The sequence below is a fragment of the Nomascus leucogenys genome, chromosome 9 (assembly GCF_006542625.1).
Source record: "Nomascus leucogenys isolate Asia chromosome 9, Asia_NLE_v1, whole genome shotgun sequence".
Lineage (NCBI taxonomy): Eukaryota > Metazoa > Chordata > Mammalia > Primates > Hylobatidae > Nomascus > Nomascus leucogenys.
This window is the reverse complement of record NC_044389.1, coordinates 95942616-95964792: the sequence shown is the minus strand read 5'-3', so window position 1 is coordinate 95964792 and position 22177 is coordinate 95942616. Positions and strand designations below refer to the sequence as shown.

The window sequence follows — 22177 nt, the reverse complement described above, 5'->3', positions numbered from 1 at the left end:
TTTTGAAATAGTTATGAATTCATAGAAAGTTCAAAGAGAGTACAGAAAAATACTGTGTACCCTTCATGCATTTTTCCCTCAATGGTTACGTAACTATGGTCCGATAATAAAACCTGGAAACTAATATTGGCTCAATGTTTGAAAGTCTGCAGCATTTCATTGCATGCATAAATTTGTTCAAAGCATCATTGCCACAATCAAGATACTCCATCTTTACAAAGATCTTCCTTGAGCTACTTCTTTATAGTCAAACTCATTCCCATCATCCCTAACCTCTGGAAGCCACTACTTTGTTTTATATCTCTTTGCTTTATCATTTTGAGAAAGTTATATAAATGGAACTATACAGGATGTGACCTTTGAGAATAGATCTCAAAGATCTTCTTTCTCTCAGCGTCATCCTCTTGAGATCCATCAAAGTTGTTGTGTATATAAATCACGTTTTCCTTTGTATTGCTTAGTCATGTTTCGTGCTATTGAGGTGGCATACCCTGGTGCTATTTTCCAGAGCGATTGCATCGTGTCACACTGCCGCCAATAATGTACACAAGAACAAGTGTTTCCACGTCCTTGTGATCATTTGGTGTTGTTACTATTTTATTTTTACATTACCCTTATAAGTGAGGAGTAATATCTCACCATGGTCTTAATTTGCACTCTCCTAATAACTAGTAATGTTGAATATTATTTCCTGTGGTGGTTTATAATCCATATATCCTCTTGGCTGAAATATCTCTCTTGCCGATTCTCTAATTAGACTTTTTTTTTAACTGTGGAGTTTTGAGAGTTCTTCACACATTATGGGTGTAAGTCTTTTAACAGATAATGTGAAAGGCAGATATTTTCTCCCAGGCTTTGGGTTGTCTTTTTCGTTTTCTTACTAGGATCATTTGCAGAGCAAACATTTTTAATGTTGATGAAGTTCAATGTATTGATTTTTCCTCTTCCGGATCATGCTTTGATATCACATCTAAGAATACTTCACCAAGTCCTAGGTCCCTGATTTTCTCCTTTGTGTTCTTTAAAAAGTTGTATGGTATTACGTTTTACATCTAGGGGTGTGAATCATTTTGTTAATTTTTGTCTAAAGTGTCAAATTTCGTCACAGTTTCTTTATTTTTATGTTTGCCTATAACCAACTACTCCAGTATCATTGACAAGACTGTCCTACTTTTATTTAATTGTTTTTGTACCTTTGTCAAAAATTAGTTGTACTTACGTGGAGCTATTTCTGGGTTCTTTTCTGTTCTATTGATCCAGGTATCTATTCCTCCACCAGTATAAGACAGTCTGGTTAACTAAAGCTGTATCATAGATCTTGAAATCAGTTAGATTAATTCCTTCTAATTCATTCTTCTTGTACAAAATTGTTTTAGTTATTCTAGCTCCTTTGACATTCTATATAATTTCATAAAAATATTTAGCTATAAATTATTTTGATGGACCTTTGATAAAAATTGCATTTAATAACGTCAATTTGGGGAGAAGTCATATTTTGAATGTATTGAGTTTTCCGATCATGAGCATAGTAGGTTTCTCCCCATTATTTAGATCTTTGATTTCTCTCATCAGTGTTTCATAGTTTTCAGCATACAAATTCTATGTATGTCTTACAACATTTACACATATTTCATTTTTTGAAGGATTATAAATGGTATTATGTTTTAATTTTTATTTCTGTCTTCATTTCTAGGATTCAGAAATAAAATTTAATTGTTTAATTTTCCTTAAGTAATATGGGATGTCAATCTTGTGTCCTGTGACCTTGCTGACTCATTTATTAGCTATCAGAATTTTGTAGATTTTCTTTGTGGACAGTCATGCCTTCGGAAAATAAAAACGGTTTTTAAGTTTTTCCCTCCCTCCCTCCCTCCCACCCTCCCTTCCTCCTTTCTTCCTTCCCAGTACACTCCTTAGATTTTCTTTGTAGACAGTTGTGCCTTCAGAAAATAAAAACGGCTTTTAACCAACTTCCGTTCGTCTGTCCCTCCCTCCCCCTCTTCCTTCCTTCCTTCATTCCTTCCTCCCTTCTTTCCTTTTCTTGAGATAGGAACTCACTCTGTTGCCCAAGCTGGAGTACACTGGCACGATCTTGGCTCACTGCAACCTCCACCTCCCGGGTTCCAGTGACTCTGGTGCCTCAGCCTCCTGAGTAGCTGAGACTACAGGCGTGCGCCACCATGCCTGACTAATTTTTGTATTTTTAGTAGAGATGGAGTTTCAACATGTTGCCCAGGCTGGTCTCAAACTCCTGGCCTCAAGCGATCCACCTACCTCAGCTTCCCAAAGTGCTGGGATTATAGGCAAGAGCCACCGTGCCCAGCAGGTTTTAAGTCTTTCCTAGTTTAAGCTCATTGAAACAGGGATGCAACATTTAGACTTTTGTATAGTATTTATTGTACTCAATTACAATTAATCCTAAATGTTTCATCTCCATCCTAGTACTTACCCCATTCTATTAAAATGTGAGAGAACTCCATTAGGACATGCTTATTAATGAACCAGCCCCAGCATCTATTACATTGTTAAATTAATTGATCAAATTAAACACCAACCAGTAAAGGAATCATTTCTGTAACTTCCCTGACCTGGCTGACAATGGAGGTGGAAGGAAGTCACCTAATTCCTATTTCACCATTTTCATAAGAGAGAGTACATTGACTCCTACCGAAGGCCTTTTCAACTGTCAGGTTCCCCCATTGTAATAACGTTTTTCCTAATATGAATCCACGTTTCCTTATTTTCCCAGTGTGGATTTTGAGTATACTCTCTAAATGGAACGACAAAGGCTGGATGACAGCACATCTGTTTATAGCATGGTTTACTGAAGCCCACTGTTCAAATTTACTGCTCAGAAAAAAAATATATTCCTGTCAAAATATTACTGCTTATTGACAATACACCTAGTCACCCAAGAGCTCTGATGGAGATATAACAGGAGATTAATGTTGTTTTCATTCCTACTAACACAATATTCGTTTTGTTGTCCATGAATCAAGGGGTAATTATGAGTTTCATCTTTTACTATTTAAGAAATACATTTTAGAAGGCGACAACTGCCATAGGGGGTGATTCCTTTGACGGATCTAGGCAAAGTAAATCTAAAATGTTCTGGAAAGGATTCACCATTCTAGATGCCGTTAAAAGAACATTTGTGATTCACGGCAGAAGGTCAAAATGCTAACATTAATAGGAGTATGGAAGAAGTTGATTTTAACCTTCATAGATGACTTTGAGGGCTTCAAGATTTCAGTGCAGGAAGTAACGCAGATGTGGTAGAAATAGCAGAAGAACTAGAATTAGAAGTGGGGCCTGAAGATGTGTCTAAATTGCTGTGATCTCATGATAAACTTGAATAGAAGAGGAATTGCTTCTTACAGATGATCAAGAAGTGGTTTCTTGAGATGGAATCTATTACTGGTGAAGATTCTGTAAACATGGCTGAAATGACAACAAAGGATTTAGAATATTACAACTTAGTTGAGAAAGCAACAGTAGGGTTTGAGAAGACTGACTTCCAATTGAAAAGAAGTTCTACTGTAGGTAAAATGGTATCAAACAGCATCACATGCTACAGACAAGTCTTTGGTAAAGAGTCAACCAATGTAGCAAACTTTATTGTTGTCTTATTTTAAGAAATTGCTACAGTAGCCAACTTAGTAGCCACCTTAAGCAACCACCATCTTGACCATTCAGCAACCATCAACATTTAGGCAAGACCCTCCATCAGCAGAAGCATTTTGATTCACTAAGTGTTCAGATGATAGCATTTTTTAGGAACAAATTATTTTTAATTAATACATTTACATTTTTAGACATAATGTTACTGCACTTTTAGGACACTGTAGTATCGTGTAAATGTAACTTCTGTATGCACTGAGAAACCCAAAATTTCATGTGATTTGCTTTATTGTAATATTCACTTTTTTGCAATGGCCTAGAATTGACAGAGCAATGCATTAGAGGTATGCCTGTGTATCCACATACACATGAATTTAGATGGAGACAATGGAGAAAATATAAACATTTGTGAACTTGGTTAAAGGGTAAATGAAAGATATTTTTATTATTCTTGCAACTTTTTTGCAAGTTTGAAACTATTTCAGAACAAAAATTTGCAAAAATATTGTTAAGAAAATGAGAAATGATAACTTAAAAAAAATTCAAATGATAAGTCCAAGAATATTCTTTTTAAAAGTAGATATAGTAGATAAAATTTTACTAATTTTTAATTTAAAAAAGGGAAGATACAAATAAATGTAGTTTTGCTAAAGGAGACATATAAAGGATATAGAGAACAATAACTCTGCTAATTTGCAAATGTCAATGAAATAGTTATTTTTCCAGGGGAAAAATAACCAAAATTAACTAATAAAGCAAAAAACCTGAAAAGACCATTAACTATCAAATAAGTTATCAACAAATGTCCTCCAGTTCTTTCTCCTGGGATAGATACTGCAGAGTTCTATCAAATTTTAATGAACTAATAATGCCCACAGAAACTATTTCAACCATATGAAAAGATGGAATTTATTTTATTAAGCTGATACATCACTGCTAATGAAGCCTCCAAGAATTAGACAAGTGATATTCAAACATCCTGTGAATATACATGCAGAAAAGCTTAAAATGCTAGCAAACTAAATTCATCATAATATATATAGTGTATACATAGTAATATATCACGCACTTTGAGATGAAGATCTTATAACATTTTAAGTGTATTTTAATGTCATAATGTGTTAATGTACCCAAATCACTGAAGAAAATAGCAGCAAGCTGATAGGTGCTGAAAATACTTGTTTAAATTAAGCAACCATTTCTTATGATATGCAGAGCATACATACGATTATTTTAACACATTAAAGGTGATCTAACAAATTAATGTAGGGAACAGTGAAAATACTTATATTAAAATCAAGAACGTGTCAAAGTATCTACTATTAGTATTACTATTTAATATTATTTTTGTGGTTCTGGTCAATATATAAAACATGAAATGAAATCAAGGATACTCAAATTATAATTATTTTTGAACGATATGATTACGTAGTGCAAAAGCCCAAAAGATTTACCTTTAAACAAGTAAATAAGTAACTGGGTTGTATAATGTCCACTGAAAATTTGTGAACACCTGGTCACCTGGAATTTTAAACTCATGGTCCCCTGGAATCTCAGAATGTGACCTTATTTGGAAATAGGGCTTTTGCAGATGTCATCTAGTTAAGGTCCTGCTGGATAAAGGTGGGACCTAATTCTATGACTCGTGGTCTTATCAGAAGAGGGAAAATTGGACACAGACTGACAGAAGATGATGTGAAGACAAACATAGAGAATGACATGTGATTGATGTGATACGGGTACAAGCCAAGGAACACTATGATGGCCTGTAGCCACCAGCAGCTATGAAGAGACAAGGAAGGATTCTTCTCTGTAGCCATCAGAGAGAGCATGATGGTGCCAACACCCTCATTTCAGACTTCCAGTCTGAAAATGAAGTCAGAGAAAAAATTTCTGTTGATTTAAGCCACCCAGTTTGTGATACTTTTGTTATGCAGCCCTAGGAAACTAATACCTAGCTTCTCTAATTATGCCTTTTGCTTGTGTTCTTAACATCAGGATTTGAAAATCTTGACCTGTGTCATTAGCATAGTATTCTACAATATATTAATAGTCCTGCCAAAAAAAAAAGATTCCTTAGTCAAATAAATTGGGAATATACTCTGTTGTATAAAGAAATAGTTTGCATATTGTGGGAATTCTCAGAGCCTTTAATATATTAGCATCTTTTAAAATCTTTCAAAGAAAGATAAAATTTATAGAATGGATCCCATTCATTTCAATGCAGAATCTTCTTCCTTTGAATGACAAATTGACACCTGTAGGACATTCACATTCAGATGAACAGTTAAAGAAGTGATGAACTACATCATGTCATAATACCTCAAGAATAATCACACTAAATTGAACGACTGCCATCTTCATGTTGCTACCTACTCACAGAGGAAGGAGTCTCTTAGAGAATTTTTTCTATAGATACATGTACTTTCTTAACCCATTCTGTTTTATTTTAGCTCTCACCCCTAACTGCTGCATTCCCCATTATCAAAGAGAGTAGTAGTAAAGGAGCTGTGTGTCGTATCCTTCTTCAGCTCATAGCTCTGCTACTTACAGTGGAATACTAAGCAAAGTTTAATTCTTAACTTCAACTTTCTCATCAACCAAAATAAGAATAATAACTATTATATAGAGACAAAGTGAGTATTAAATGGAATGACAGATATAAAGAGAATATTTTAGGACCTGGCACACATTATATTTAATACCCACTACCCCTCTTTTCCTATTTTCCTAAATGTGCTTTATTTATAGAATATGCTGAATAAATTTATATTGAATGAATACATGAATATAATGGTAAGATTTTAATTTTTTTATTTTGATGGTAGGACCTCAAAAGGAGTTATGTTCCTTCAAAATATGCCTTTTCAAATGAGGCATATTTTGTACCTATAAGAGATATTGATCAATGGACAAATTATAGGATTTAGAAAGGTAGAAACTAGTTTGATTGATGACACAGCTGTAGACAAAGGTGATCATTGTCTTCCTGATGGCACAGGTGTCTGATATTGGCATTAATTGCACCAGAAATGCCAGGAATTGGCATCAGTTCCCAAGACTATGTGCTACTTTTTTTACTTGGTGCCTATAGGAAATGATAGGATATGAAATTAGAAGTTGTTCCCCCTCATCACAGTGACATGAAATTCAAACTACTTATTTTTGCTTATTTTATTTTCCCCACTTGTATATGAGAAATAAACTTTCCAGGGGAACGTAACTTCAAAACGAGGGAAAAGATCAAAAGAAAAATATGATTTACATCGTAAAGATCCATGTAGCAGTGTTTACATGAATAAAAATATCAAATCTGTTTTTCAGCAGCACACATTATTTTCTTGTACAAATGGCCTCTCTAGATGCTGCTCTGTATGCTAATCTATTTCTCACAGGCTGCTACATTTTCCAACACAAGGCAACTGAATTATTTACTTCATTTTATAGTTCTTAACTAAGACAGCAGCTGATATTCTAAACTAGATGCTGAGTTGGGGTTCATTATTATTTTCCTGACATCTACTCCCCAGTCCTTTGAAAGGCTACTTAGAACTTCAGTATTCTTTAAGAGGTTATAAGTATTATAGTTTATTCTAGGAAAAAAAATAAATTACAAAATACATTTCAAATGACATTTGAAAACTGAATTAGCAATTAGATTTTAAAAAGGCATCCTCTTCATTTGATGACATAAATTATGACAGAAAATTTATCTCTATCCTTGAAGACATTACAAATTTGTATTGACTGTTAAACAATTTAGAAAAACAAATTACTAGTCTTGATGTTTTCTTGAAGTGATCTTTTTTTTTAGTTCTTTCAAAAGCTAAAAATGATTATTTTAAGCCCTTTTTCTTTATTGTACAAGTTTCTTGCTCACAGATGTAATAAAGGTAGCTTACATTTTATTATAGTACTTTCTTATATTTCCCCAAATGACATAGAAACAATGGTAAAAGTCATATGTTTTCTTTTTTAATTTTTAATTTTTTAAATTTAATTTAATTATTTGTAGAGACAAAGTCTCACTTTGTTGGCCAGGATGGTCTTGAACTCCTGGCCTCATGTGATCCTCCCACCTTAGCCTCCTAAAATGTTGTGATTACAGGGGTGAACCACTCCACCCAGCCTCGTATGCTTTCATATTATACACCTTATAAACTACAAAGAGTAATTGGTTTATTTTGCACCTTAAGACAATTTTATCTGACTTGGGATAACTATAAGAATGTATCTATACAGAAACAAACAAAAACCTCACTGTTTTGATGCCAAGTGCAATAGAACTTGGACATTCTCAAAGAGTCATAGGTAATAAAATAGAGTAGGTGATTTGTCCAGGAATTACCATAGCATCTGTGGGGGTTATCTGCCTTTCTTTGGCTTGTGCATTGGAGAGCAAGTCCCTGAGTGTTTTGATGACAGAATCATTCTTAACCTTATTTGCCTTAAAAATTTTGAACAGTTGTTTAAATGAGGTTTATTTAAGAGAGAAACATTTATCTGAAGGAATATCAACATGCTACGCTAGGGTCTTTTCAAGTATTTTTAATATTTGGACACTTATCTCACTTACGACTTTACAGATTTTTATTTCAGTTGTAATCTTCAAGAAGAACTTCATAAAGAATTATTGTCATTAAAGAATTCCAAACAGCGCACTTTGTTACTTATCAAATTACTCACTCATTGGTTTTTTGTTTTTTGTTTTTGAGATGGAGTCTCGCTCTGTTACCCAGGCTGGAGTGCAATGGCACGATCTCGGCTCACTGCAACCTCTACCTCCTAGGTTCAAGCAATCCTTCTGCCTCAGCCTCCCGAGTAGCTGGGTCCATAGATGCCTACCACTATGCCCAGCTAATTTTGTATTTTTAGTAGAGATGGGCTTTCACCATGTTGACCAGGCTGGTCTTGAACTCCTGACCTCAGGTGATCCACCTGCCTCAGCCTCTCAGCATGCTAGGAATACAGGTGTGAGTCACCATGCCCGGCCTTCCTCATTGGTTTTATGCAGAATCATGAATATTGACTTAAAAATGAAAAGTATCAAAAGTCCTAAATATATAAATGTATAAGGTATGACACCTTCATACAACAATGCTCAGTTTTATAACATCTTCACTACCATTTTCAGTTTTATAATTTACTTGCAGCACGATAAAAAGATGCCTGTGTAATTACTACTGTCATGGAAATGGAAAAATAAAACAACTTAAGCAATGACAGTAATAAAATACTTAAAAAAATACCTGGGAGATAGTTTGGTATTTAACGCAACTTAACATATTTAATTTCTGCAACTGATTACAATAAGCTCATTCAAATTATCACACATTTTTACCTCACTTTTCTGTTTCACAATTTTCTCTAAAATAAAGAACTGTTCTAAAAAAATAACTGCTATGATAAATGATAACTTTTGCTCGGGGCAGCATTACCCAACCTAAAATGTATTGCAGAATAATAAACTTCATAAATTTCTTACCAAGACCTGAGAAGCATAGATGAGAAGACAGAATAAATAAATTATATTGACCAAATAGGTATTTAGAGAAGGAAATGTGTGTAATGCTAAAATAGTTTATCAATTTTGAAACTGGGAACAGATTTGTAGAGAAATGAACTTACAGAAGCCATGGAAATAACTGTGTGTATAGCAAACCAAAATAGTCTCTTTATGTGTTGCTACCAGGATAGCATTATAAGGTTTCGAATATTACATGATACAGCAAGATCACTGCAATTTCGAATTGCATGTTTTAAAGTCAGTAAATTTCCATTTTCTGAAACATGTATTTGGAAATATTTTCCAGGTACCTCCAGTGGGCGCTGTGATTTCGAATTTGATCTTTGTTCTTGGGAGCAGGAGAAAGATGAGGACTTTGACTGGAATCTGAAAGCTAGCAGCATCCCTGCAGCAGGCACAGAGCCAGCGGCAGATCACACTTTGGGAAATTCATCTGGTCATTACATCTTTATAAAGAGTTTGTTCCCTCAGCAGCCCATGAGAGCTGCCAGAATTTCAAGTCCAGTTATAAGTAAGAGAAGCAGAAACTGCAAGGTATGGGGAAAATCAAACCAACCAAAGACAGAATTATTGTGAGCAACTTTTGATAAATTGACATACAGAAAATAGAGTGGCTGGGGCCAGAGAAAAGATGAGTTTGAATTTATTCAACTTTGGAGATGTGAGGGAGGGAAAAATGAAGTTCAGAATGAAAGGGAAGGATTTCTATAACTGTTGGAAGAATTTCTCCTATGGATAAATTCCATGGATATCGAAGTTTGGGAAACTGTTGGAAAATTCCATGGTTGTTATTCACAACCGCGTGTAATACAGAAGAAGTCAGATATCAGTTGTTTTCTCTTAAGAAGTTTAGTACTTATTAAAACTATGGAAATTTTACAAACAGAAACAGAATTAAACAACAGTCAGTATATAATTAAATATCTCCAAGAATGAATATTAGAGATAGAGCCACAAAAAAAAAATTGTTGAGTAAGTCTTCATGAAAAACAAAACAAAAAGGACCCTGAACTTATTCCTAAAACAAGTAGAATAATTTCTATAAGCAGGAAGAAAACATGACTTGGTCATTAGCCTGTGAAAATTTCATGAAAACATCTGTGGATAATTAAAAGTATAAATAAGGTTGTATGGCTCTTTGGGAAAAGCAGCAGCCTCATACGATAACTACGTATTTACAGGATTTTCCACTTTACTTTGTTTATTGTTTGCTTGTTTGTTTATATTCCATAAAAGACTTGAGTTAGCTAGGCTAGGAACTAAATATAGCTTTACATATAGTACCAATTAAGTGTTCAGAGATCACAAGCACTCAGAGATCTCTTTACAAGAGATAGATACAGAAATAAATATATTTACCATAAGAAATGCAGTCGCTATAATTTCTGAACACATGTATTCTGACTAGAGTGTTCCCCAATGTTTGAACTCCGAAAAGCGAATGAATTACATCCAGAATCTTCCTTCTCTTTCCCTTCCCTTCGACAGTGTCACTCTGTCGCCCAGGCTGGAGTGCAGTGGCGTGATTTCAGCTCACTGAAACATCCATCTCCCAGGTTCAAGTGATTCTCCTGCCTCAGCCGCCTGAGGAGCTGGGATTGCAGGCATGCGCCACCATCCCAGCTAACTTTTGTATTTTTAGTAGAGATGGGGTTTCACCATGTTGCCCAGGCTGGCCTCAAACTCCTGACCTCAGGTGATCTGCCCACCTTGATCTCCCGAGGTGTTGGGATTACAGGTGTGAGCCTCTGCACCCAGCCCAACTTATACTTCTCTGTGCCTGTGTCCATGACTGATGGAGCCCTAACCGTGGGAGAGAGACATGTCAAACAGCCTTTGACACCTTACCACTGCCATAGTATTAATACATGTTAAACTTTTACTTTGTCTTAAGAGTTTTTCTGTCTCATCGTGAGTTGATTTTATAGTTTAACTCTCATAGAGCAATTTCATCTATCACATAGACTGAAGATTTTCTGCAAGGGAAGTGACATGATCAGATGAGAGTTTTAGTGATAGAACTTGGTCAGCAGTCTAGAATGAAAGTAGATCACACGAAACTATTTTGAATTAAGTTGGCAAAAATTTAGTTTTTATCAAGTATAGTTTTTATCTGTTTTTGCTGTCTTCCAGATTACTTAGTACTTTCTCAGGAATAAAACCCAAGCACACCAGATTTTCTGTATGTTAGCTATATATCTATAAATTTAGCTTTATACATCTATAGATATTCTGAAAATCACAAATTAGTTTTTGTCTTATAAACTTAACATTAAAAACAAAATATGAAAATTCCAAGTTGACCTCTAAGCTTTTCTATTTAGACACTTCTGAAAATGTCCGGTGGATTATTTTTCATACTGTGGTAACTAAGATTTCATGCATTGCTATATTCCCCTGGTCTCAGAACTAGAGTCCCCAATGTTTTAAACATCTGTGTGAGAATAACAAAGTATGCCTAGAAGAAATGTCAAAAATTTAATGATGAATGGTTCATTTTATTAATATTTATGATATAGATTGAATAAAAGCAAATAAGGAAAGATTGTGCTGGGAAATATTGGGTCTCCCATATTAAAAATATATTCATCGGGTAAGCAGATTGACCTCCCAGATTTTTACGGGAATCACCTCTGCCCCTTCAGCTTGTGGAATACCTTTCAAGCAGAGATAATCAATTTTTTTTCTTTTTGGGGGTTGGTGTTTAGGAAGGACGCATATAGAGGGTGATGAGAGAAGAGATCAGACCTTAATGATTTTTTTTTTTTTCTTTTTGAGAGGGAGTCTCACTTTGTTGCCCGGGCTGGAGTGCAGTAGTATGATCTCTGCTCACTGCAACTTCTGCCTCCCAGGTTCAAGCAATTCTCCTGCCTCACCCTCCTGAGTAGCTGGGACTGCAGGTGCACACCACCATGCCTAGCTATTTTTTGTTGTTGTATTTTTAGTAGAGACAGGGTTTCACCAAGTTGGCAAGGCTGGTCTCGAACTCCTGACCTCAGGTGATCCGCCTGCCTTGGCCTCCCAAAGTGAGGGGATTACAGGTGTGAGCCATCGTGCCTGCCAAGACTTAGAAGATTTTTATTCACTCTCACTACCCTTTGTTAGGCTTTGTCATCACCAGGTGTTCCCCCTGGAAATAGGGGTGTTGGTGCATCTGTTTGCATGTTAACCTGATGGCATCATTCAGCAAATGACCTGAAGAAGATACAAAAGTATTTACTGAGACATAAAACATATGCCTCATATTTGTTGCACAAATAAGACAAAAGGAGAAGACCCTCTTTGTAGCTGCAAGGGGTCCTTGCAGAAGTGTGCCACACAGGTGGCCCTGGGATGCTGTCCTAGAGGTTGGCCCCTAGCCACTTTGTTTCTCACTCAAATGAGTCACGGTACCCAAGTTTCACCGGTACCAGGACAATCCATAATGATCATAGAGCTCTTGTTGGGAAAGTTAGTGCATAGAGCAAGTATTTTGGGGTCATAGAATAATACTTAAAGATTTCATCAGTTGGGAGATGGGTAGAGTCACTGCATGGCTCACCCATTCTTGGTTGATCCTTTTTGAATTAATGCGCTGCATATATGATTTAATGGTGTTCATTTTTCTTCTTGTAGAGTGTGATATATGTGACTGCTAGTGTTTCAAACATTTTTTTTCCTATGTGCAGAACAATTTCGTCACTGTTTTGCCTCATTCACACAAATGACAAGACAAAAGCTTTAAAGGCTTTGAATTCCTACTGCTCCTAACCTGTCCTGTTCTTTTCCAAGAATTTTTCCGGACTTTTTCACTGTGTAACAATCACTCAAAATCTAGTAAATTTCATCTATGCAACATTGAAATATTAATCCCTGAAAATATTTTTGATTAATTTTTACTCAGAGAAAAGCTCCCTGAGTTGCTCTGTGAAGGCCCATTTGTAGCATTTCAAGTAAAATTTGGATAATTACTGTTCTGGGATTTTGCTGTATTTAAATGGAGCCCAGAGAATCTTACAGAACTGAAAAAGTGTTTCAAGTACAAGAATGGCAGTGGAATAAGCAAAAGAAGAAAAGAAAATAATTTAAATTTCATGAGATTAAAAATAATCTTCTTTTGTTCCTGTTATTTCTTAATCATGAAAAGTCTTTTTGTATAATGCATAGCAATTTAATGATCTTGTATTCCTTTGACAATGGGCTCTAAGAGTTTATGAAGGAATCTTGCTTTTAGAAGTCACAGAAAGAAAGTAAACTCAGCCCTTTTATTCCTACTAGATTTCTATTTGATTCTTCCTCTGCTGTCTCCCATACCTTGCAACGTATGATTCAAGGCTGGTGTAACTTCACTCAGTGTTAAAGTGCAGACAGAGCAAGAGAATAAACAGGTGTAATTTTCCTCCAGAAATTTGTTAATAAAGAAGAGGGCAATGTGATAGAATTGAAAATAATATCATATTAATTATACTAATCATATAATATGGTATTCCTGTTCTTGATTACAGATTATTTTTCATTATCACATGTATGGAAATGGCATTGGGGCACTCACCTTAATGCAGGTGTCAGTCACAAACCAAACGAAGGTTCTACTTAACCTCACTGTAGAACAAGGCAATTTCTGGCGGAGGGAAGAACTGTCACTGTTCGGTGATGAAGACTTCCAACTCAAATTTGAAGGTAGAGTTGGGAAAGGTCAGCGTGGCGACATTGCACTGGATGACATTGTGCTTACAGAAAATTGTCTATCACTCCATGAATCCATGCAAGAGGAACTGGCAGTGCCTCTTCCAACAGGTACATTCTAATTGTGTGTGTGGTATTTTTGCATGGTGAAATGTGAAAAGGAAGAAAGAAAATGCAAAAGAAATAACATAAACACCTAGTAATTTATCACTTTCATAAAGAAAATATAAGATCTTTTTAAACTTAAAAAGATATTTCTCTAGCCTTTATTCATAAAAATGTCTTCCACATTTTCTCCAAGTTTTGGTCTGTTTATCAGTTCCTGGCTTCTTTGTTTAGTCACCTTCCTCTTATATCAATAAAATAAGAGAAGACTCCTTTGTTTGCAGTCTGCTTCAGAATTTAATCCTAAGCAAACATCTATTCACTTCCAATAAAACATAAGTAAATTGAGGACAGAGTTATTCAATTTTAATTAGACATTTTTATGGATATGATATTTGCCACCTTCTTCATGGACCCGTGAGCATGCCAATTTGATATTGAAACAGAGCAGATGATTAAATGTGTCCATATGTCCTTTTAACCTAAAATAACTTTTGATAATTTGTTGAAAGAATTTTACTCAAATGTTGAGTTGGCAGATGTTCAGTATAATTCCTACAGATACAATGTTGTAAGTAGTAGAATTAGCAAGCACCATTAACCCATATAATATTAAAGGTCTGAGATGAAAATAAATGCAATAAATATTATTAACATGACAAAGGAGTACATTTTATTAGCTAGCGATATGATAGATATTACTTTCTTTTCTCTTTTTTGAGAAGGGTCTATCTAGCTCAGTCACCCAGACTGGAGTGCAGTGGTACAATCTCAGCTCACTGCAACCTCTTCCTCCTGGGCTCAATTGATCCTCCCACCTCAGCCTCCTGAATAGCTGGGTCTGCAGGCATGCTCCACCACACCTGGCAAATTTTTGTGTTTTTTGCAGAGATGGGGTCTCACTATATTGCCTAGGTTGGTCTCAGACTCCAGGGCTCAAGAGATCCACCTGCCTTGGCCTCCCAAAGTATTGGGATTATAGGCATGAGCCACCATGTCCAGCAGATATTAATTTTTTAAACCATGAGTTTAGTGCAGAAAACAGAAGTGCAGTTTCATTGGTATTTAAATTATATGTATTATAATTGATGAATATAAAAATGGTTTATTAAGAGCAAACTAATTTGTTTGCTCTGGCTTGTAACATAGTAGGTGGAATAGGCAGTGTTGCCATTTCTGCCTTCCCCATTTATTTCAAAGCGAGTGTTTTCATTTGGTTACAAGGACGTTTCTAGATAAATGTTTCCCAGTTGACAATTAGTTAAACAGGCTCTTTGTCTGACAGGCTTCTAACACTATATGGAATAGTATAGATGAAAGCAAATAAACATTTTAAGACTGTAATAAAAGGGAAATATACATAGGTGGATTTAATGCAAAGGTTATTGACCTGCCCAAGATATTCTAATTCGCCAAGAAAAGCTTTGCCTTTCATTCTGTGTGGGATGTTTGATGGCAGATATAGGTCTTATGTAAGTCTGGTCCTTTGAAGAGTAATTATTTGATCATAATAAAAAATAATCTTGTAGCATCCAGTTGGTGGGGGAGCAAGAGTTTTCTGGTGGTTTTTTTTTTTTGTTCATTTGTTTTTTGTTTTTTGGTAGAGACGGGTTTTCGTTATGTTGGCCAGGCTGGTCTCAAACTCTTGAGCTCAAAATGATCCACCTGCCTCAGTCTCCCAAAGTCCTGGGATTACAGGCATGAGCCACATGCCCGACTCAAGGAAGCAACATTAAAAAAAAAAAAAGTTAAACCACTTTAAAATTTAAAAAACAACTATTGAGTGGGATACAAAAGGAACAAACCAATCTTGTTGGGGATTTTAAGACCTTAAACTAGTAAAATCTTGAATGAGGTCATATTTTAGGAAACATCCAACAGGACAATTTTGAATATGTACAAAATAGTATTGATTATACACTAATTACAAATTAAGGGCACAGATGAATCACACCAGAGCTCTTTGAATATCATAATATTTGAGGGGTGTGTATTAAAATGTTTAATGAATATAATTTTTTAAAAAAATTGCCCTTAAAAATAATACAAGATGGCAAGTGGGTAGGAAAAAAATGCCCCGAATAACTTTAATATTGAATAGGATATAACTAAATGCCAGGAGAAATATTTAAACATTATGCAGTAGTGAACACCAGATTGTATTCCTTCAGTCTAACTGTATTTTTGTACCCATTAACCAACCTCTCTTTATCTCCCCATCCCCACTACCCTTTCCAGCCTCTAGTAACTATCATTCTACTCTCTACCTTTGTGGGATCATTTTTTTAGTTCTCGCATGTGAGTGAGAACACGTGATATTAGTCTCTCTGCCTGGCTTATTTCACTTAACATAATATCCTCCAGTTCCATCCGTGTTGCAAATAGCATGAATATAATTAACAGTGATTTACTGTGTATTTCCAAATAACTAGAGGAATGGGTTTGGAATGTTCTCAACATTTAAAAAAATGATAAATGTTTGAGGTAATGGTTATCCCAATTACCCTGATTCGATCATTACATATTGCATGCTTGTATCAAAATATCACATGCCGCCATAAGTATGTACAGCTATTGTGTTTCCATAAATGTTAAAAATAAAAAAAAATTTGGAGAAAAGGAAGCAAAATATTTTATGAGGTTGTAGTGAAAAATAAAACATTCATCTGAGGACATCTAATTTGAAATATATTTATAGGATGCTCAAGAATTTGGAACCACACTTAGAGCTCATAGAAGGGAAAGATCCCTTCGGTTTGTAGGGCAGGGGTGGTGGAATTTGAGCTCTGGAGGACCAGATAAAGGATATGGTTGCGAGAGTGCTGTAGGCAGGCTAAATGGCATAAGAAAGAACAGGGATGGTGTCATGCACACTGCAGGGTGGACTGTGGGTGATGATTTGGCTGAGGTGGGCACGTTTTGTAGCTATTTGAGATACTACAAAGGAAATAGAGCCAAATTGTGGACCACCTTGAGTATCAGTTTAATTTTTCTCAAAATGAACCTACATTGAAAGGATATTAAATGGTCTTAGAAAACAAAGAATAAACAAGGATTTAATATAAGAATATGAGAAGTTAATATAAAAGGTTAATTATATTAAACATTAATATAATTTATTACATTAAAATAAAAAAGAGTATTCATTCATGTAAAGTACAATAACTTTTGGGAATGTCTGCAGTAGAAAGACTCCAAGAAAAACAACTGAATGCCTTTTTTTCTATGATTAGGAGCATTCTGAAAATTGAGGCGAGATACTGCAATATTTGTATAGCTATCTCAGCTGTAATGCTTACATTCAAGTGAAGCAGATGACAAATAAATACATGTGGAGTTCACTTTCCTATAAGCTACTTGATGTACCTTTAATTGTGCCTTCAGAAACTAAAAGTATACACTCATTTCTTGGTAAAAGTGAAATGCTAAACTTGGTTTAGAGACTCAAGCTGCGAAATGATTCTGAAGCACCTTAACTTCGTTGTGAGTTTAGAAGACTCTGCAGGAGTCCCTGATATTTTTAGGGAAGTATATATATTTTATATATATATGTTATATATTAGCTCAGCATATATATAATATTATATATTACATAATATTGGAATGCAGACAATATAAGTCACTCTAAATATTTTAAGCAGAGTGTAATTCGGTAGAGACAATTTTATATATGTAAATTGTTGAAATGGTTGGATGAATGAGCTCTAATGAGGTCTTCCAGAAATGGCTCCCAGAATTGGCTCTCCGTAAGACCAACTACCACTACAATAGTTACAGGATATCTTTCTTGGTGAGATATGTTTATGTCTATATGTATATGTGTATCTATCATTTATATCTATACGAAGTTACAGAACATCTTTCTTGGTAAGGTATATCTATATCTATGTAAATCTATAACTATATCTGACATCTATCTGTATCTATATGGAGGGGAGGATAAAGCCAGAAGTGGGAATAGCAGTATCTTGAACAAATAAAAAGCCAGCATGTTTCTTTTGATATTTATGGAAGCTGGTGAAAGTCAGTTAAGGAATACCATGAATTTCCAGTAGAGTCACAATGTGTAAGCCACATGTTTACTTTTACATTTTCTAATAGTCACATTTTTAAAAATGAAATTAATTTTAATAATATATTTTAATTCGATCTACCCAAATTTTACCAGCTTAACACAAAATCAGTATAAAGTATTAATGAGATATTTTGCATTCTTGTTTACATACTAAGTTTTTAAATCCAGTGTGTATTGTACACTCACAGCACATCTCAATTTGAATTAGTCGCATTTCAATTACCCAGTAGGTACTCATGGCTATTGGTTACCCCAGTGGACAGCAAAGGAGTTAAAATTAGCACTCTAGGGCACTTTTGGGCCTGTCTCTGACAAAAGAGCTCCATTAGTTGATGTGATATTTGTAAATTTCCAATAATTTCAGCTATTTTCCTATTTAATAGAAGTACAGAAATGTACCTTGCCAGGCACGGTGGCTCACACCTGTAATCCCAGCACTTTGGGAGACTGAGGTGGGCAGATCACCTGAGTTCAGGAGTTCGAGACCAGCCTGACCAACATGGCAAAACCCCATTTCTACTAAAAATACAAAAATTAGCCAGGCATGGTGGTGGGTGCCTGTAATTCCAGCTACCTGGGAGGCTGAGGCAGGGAGAATTGCTTGAACCTGGGAGGCGGAGGTTGCAGTGAGGTGAGATCTTGCCCCTGCACTGCAGCCTGGGTGACAGAGTGAGACTCCGTCTGAAAAAAAAATAAAAAACAAAAAAATAATGTACCTCAAGGTCAAATGTGAAAGCACAGGCACCATGTTCTAGTGGATTAGATATTAATATCAGACTCTCCTCTTATTAGCTATTTTTACCCAATTTATCTGAAACACAGTTTCCTCATCTATAAAGCAGAGATAATTTCCACATGTTTCTTAGGTTCTAAGGCTCTTAAGAATCAAAAGAGGTAACTGCCCACGTAATTAACTTAATGTCTGGCATATGGTAGGTATTTTTCAAAAAAAAAATCTCATTTTACATTATCCTGTATTTTTTATATCTTTACCCGTATTCTTTAGGTGGTGTAAACATTTGACAGTAAGCCTTGTTTATTTGCATTTTATTAAGAACATGTTTCTTTCATTTGTTTTGGCAAAATTATATTTCTTACAGATATCACAAGCATATCCTTATTTTATATTACATTATAACTATAAAATCTTATTATTTATTGAAAACATCTCTAATTTATTTTTGATGTCTCATTAGTAGTGTATGTGTGTGTATCTTTAGAATGTTTAATGATTCTTAATTTCTCATTACTGCAAAAACACTTAACTTGGAATTTGCACAGAGTAAACTGGGATAAATGGCATTATGTTCTAGCAACAGTAACAACATCCATTAAACTTTTGGAAATGACTCTAGTTTGCAGACTTTTCATCTATATTCATGTGTGTAGGCTAACAACTCCATCAAGGATAGCTTAAAATAGAAAAGACAAGAGGGGAAAAATGTATATATTTAGGAAGATGCAATTGAGCAGAATCTGGAATTCTGATTAATCAAAATAGACCCAGGGCTTTATTAGCAAAAGTAATATTAAATTATTATTAAGTCCCTAGGAGTCACATTTAAGAGCTTATTTGGATGGCAATTTTGTTAATTGCTAAATGATGAAGGATAAAAATAATTGTTTTATGAATTTTAATAAGAAAAAGACAACCAACTTTCCTCTTCTAAATGTCCATATGCAAATTCAATCATGGTCATATTCTCTACTTATTGACAGATATTTAATATAACCTATATATATGCAATCAGGGCAGGAGTCAAGTGTGTGTGTGTGTGTGTGTGTGTGTGAGTTTAATCACCACAGCTACTTCCAAACAGGAGTTAGTCAGTACATCCGTTTTGGGATATAACATGGTAATCAATTTCTTTAAAAAATGTATGTAAAACAATGAGGACTGAATAGCTCATCTTTCAGGTCACTCATTTCTCTGCAATATTTAGCAGTGCTTTAAAACTAGTGCCTAGTGATGAGAATGCTGGCATAGCAACTCAGTCAGAGTCCTGAATTAGGAATATCTGGCTGGTTGTGTATGGCTAAATAATTTCGTGAAACCTACATATGCTGTTTAGTGCAAAGTACATGTGTTACATTCTGAGATTTAAAGACATAAACTTGGATCTTGACACTGCTTACTAACTGTGTGATGTCAGCTAATCTACTTAAACCTCTCTAATTCCTGTCTTTATGTTCTGTACCATTGGGACTGTTGGAATCTACTTCTGAGTGATTTGAAAAATAAATCAGATAGTAACATATAGCACTTTTTGAACAATGTGTGGAATATAGTCGGTGTTGTGTGTTTCTTTTTTGCCTGTCTTTATTCCCGCTGAGACTATGAAATTAAACTGTACACATGTTGACATTTCTTAAAAGCGTATTTTATACTTGCTGTTCTTTCTTCCTCATGTTCTATTCGCTACTCAAGGCAAGGGTTCAGATCTCCTTTGCCTTCATTTTCTCTTCAGAAAAATAATTGCTTTCAAAAAGTCTCTAAAATGTCTAATTGCTAAATGTGATGGTTTAACTGATTATTCATGATAAGAAATGGAGAAGAAAGAACAGTCACAATAAAGATCCAGAGATAGAATTGACATGACGGCTACTGATGGACGAAGGAGACAAAGAAGAGATTATAGTTTTGAACCTGGAAAACCTTACGAAACAGAACTGAGATTCAGAGAAGTTGATGAGTTGGCTAGATATGATGTGTGTGGAGGAGAGAAAAGTTCATTTTTAAAAATATTGGCATACTCCACCAAATATTTTCCAAATTAATGTTTTCCCAGTAAAACACTTCTTGGTTTTTAATATCCAAATTTCACAGAATGCCTCTTTTTGCTTTTGGTTTTTGTCTAGTATCTGTTTTGGAAATACATACTGACATCACCCCAAACACACTAGACTACTATTCATACAGTATATTGTGCACGAAAAATCACAAGTTCCATTCCAAATACAAGTTCCATTCCAGACTGGTAGACAAAGATGTTTTGAAGATTTTGTGGAGTGGCAATGGAGGCTGTTCATCATGGGTGTTGCTGGAACTGGGAGAAACAGCACAGCATTAGATGCCCTGTGGGCCAATACTCCATTGCGCAGTTCTTCCAAATAAATTTCACTATTGTCTTTCCTGTGTAGTCATGTTTTTGTCCGACTTGAGCTATAAATGGCCCCAGAAGTTGAGAAAGTGTTGGAGAAAATTGTGGAGAGGAAAGCAAAGCAAGTGGAAAAAAAAAAAGGCATCGCAATGTAGGAGAACATAAAAAGAATACAGGATTTTGACCCAGGAGAGCTGGCTTGGATGAAGTAGATGAAAAAAAAAATAAAGAACTCTTGGAAAATCTAACTGAGGGATTCACTACCAAGTTTATTTATCTAAACATGTAATGTTAGTCTAAAGAAGACAGCAGTGAAGACCCAACAAACCAGCTCATCACATGGATAGACATCACTGGTTTAAAAGAATTCATGGCCCTTGCAAATGCCACGATAAACATTACATGTTTACGAGTTTCACTGGATTTCATCTGCATTTTAAGAACTTAGAATGATGGTAGATATGGAATACATTATAATTATCCCCATTTACATAATGGAAAATTTAAAAAGAGAAAAATTAAAATAATTATCATAATTATAATGGGAAATTGCCTCCAGGATCTAGCATTTCATTTATATAAGCAGGACATCTGACTTTCAGGAACACATTACTAAAAGTATAGGAGTGGGGGCTATACTTTGTTTAAATTCTCCATGGGGCATGGTGGTGTATATATTTGGTCAGCACTTGGACTTTTGATACTTCAGATCTCTGACTGGCCAGGGATGAACTGGGCCTTTTAATGTCTGAAAGCTCTGTTTCTTTTCTGCTACCTAGGTCTATTTAAAAATACTTATCTTTTGTTCTTGGATCTAATAATAAATAGCCTAAATAGCTCCACAGCCTCTCTCTCCTTTAAATACAAGATATTTTCCTGGAAACCTGCTTTTTTGTATATTTGTCCTAGGAACTAAAATTTCTTCATTATGGCAGCTAGATTGTCTACCCATCCCTCCTCACTCTCATTCCCAAATTCCTCTGTTGCTGGTGATAACCATATTTTACCTGTCGTCCTCCTTCCAATTTCAGATGTTATAGAACAGAAATTGTATAAAATTCTGCATGGCCTGCATAGAAAACA

General features: G+C 35.1%; 1 protein-coding gene across 1 annotated transcript in view; it reads left to right on the top strand.

The window, feature by feature from the left end:
• The window catches only part of MALRD1 (MAM and LDL receptor class A domain containing 1), a 682931-nt gene that overhangs the window by 294823 nt on the left and 365931 nt on the right, over positions 1–22177 (top strand). The window contains exons 25-26 of the mRNA XM_012499583.2: positions 9435–9682; positions 13633–13924. Of these exons, the coding sequence (XP_012355037.2) occupies positions 9435–9682; positions 13633–13924 (540 nt within the window). The remainder of the gene's footprint in view (positions 1–9434; positions 9683–13632; positions 13925–22177) is intronic.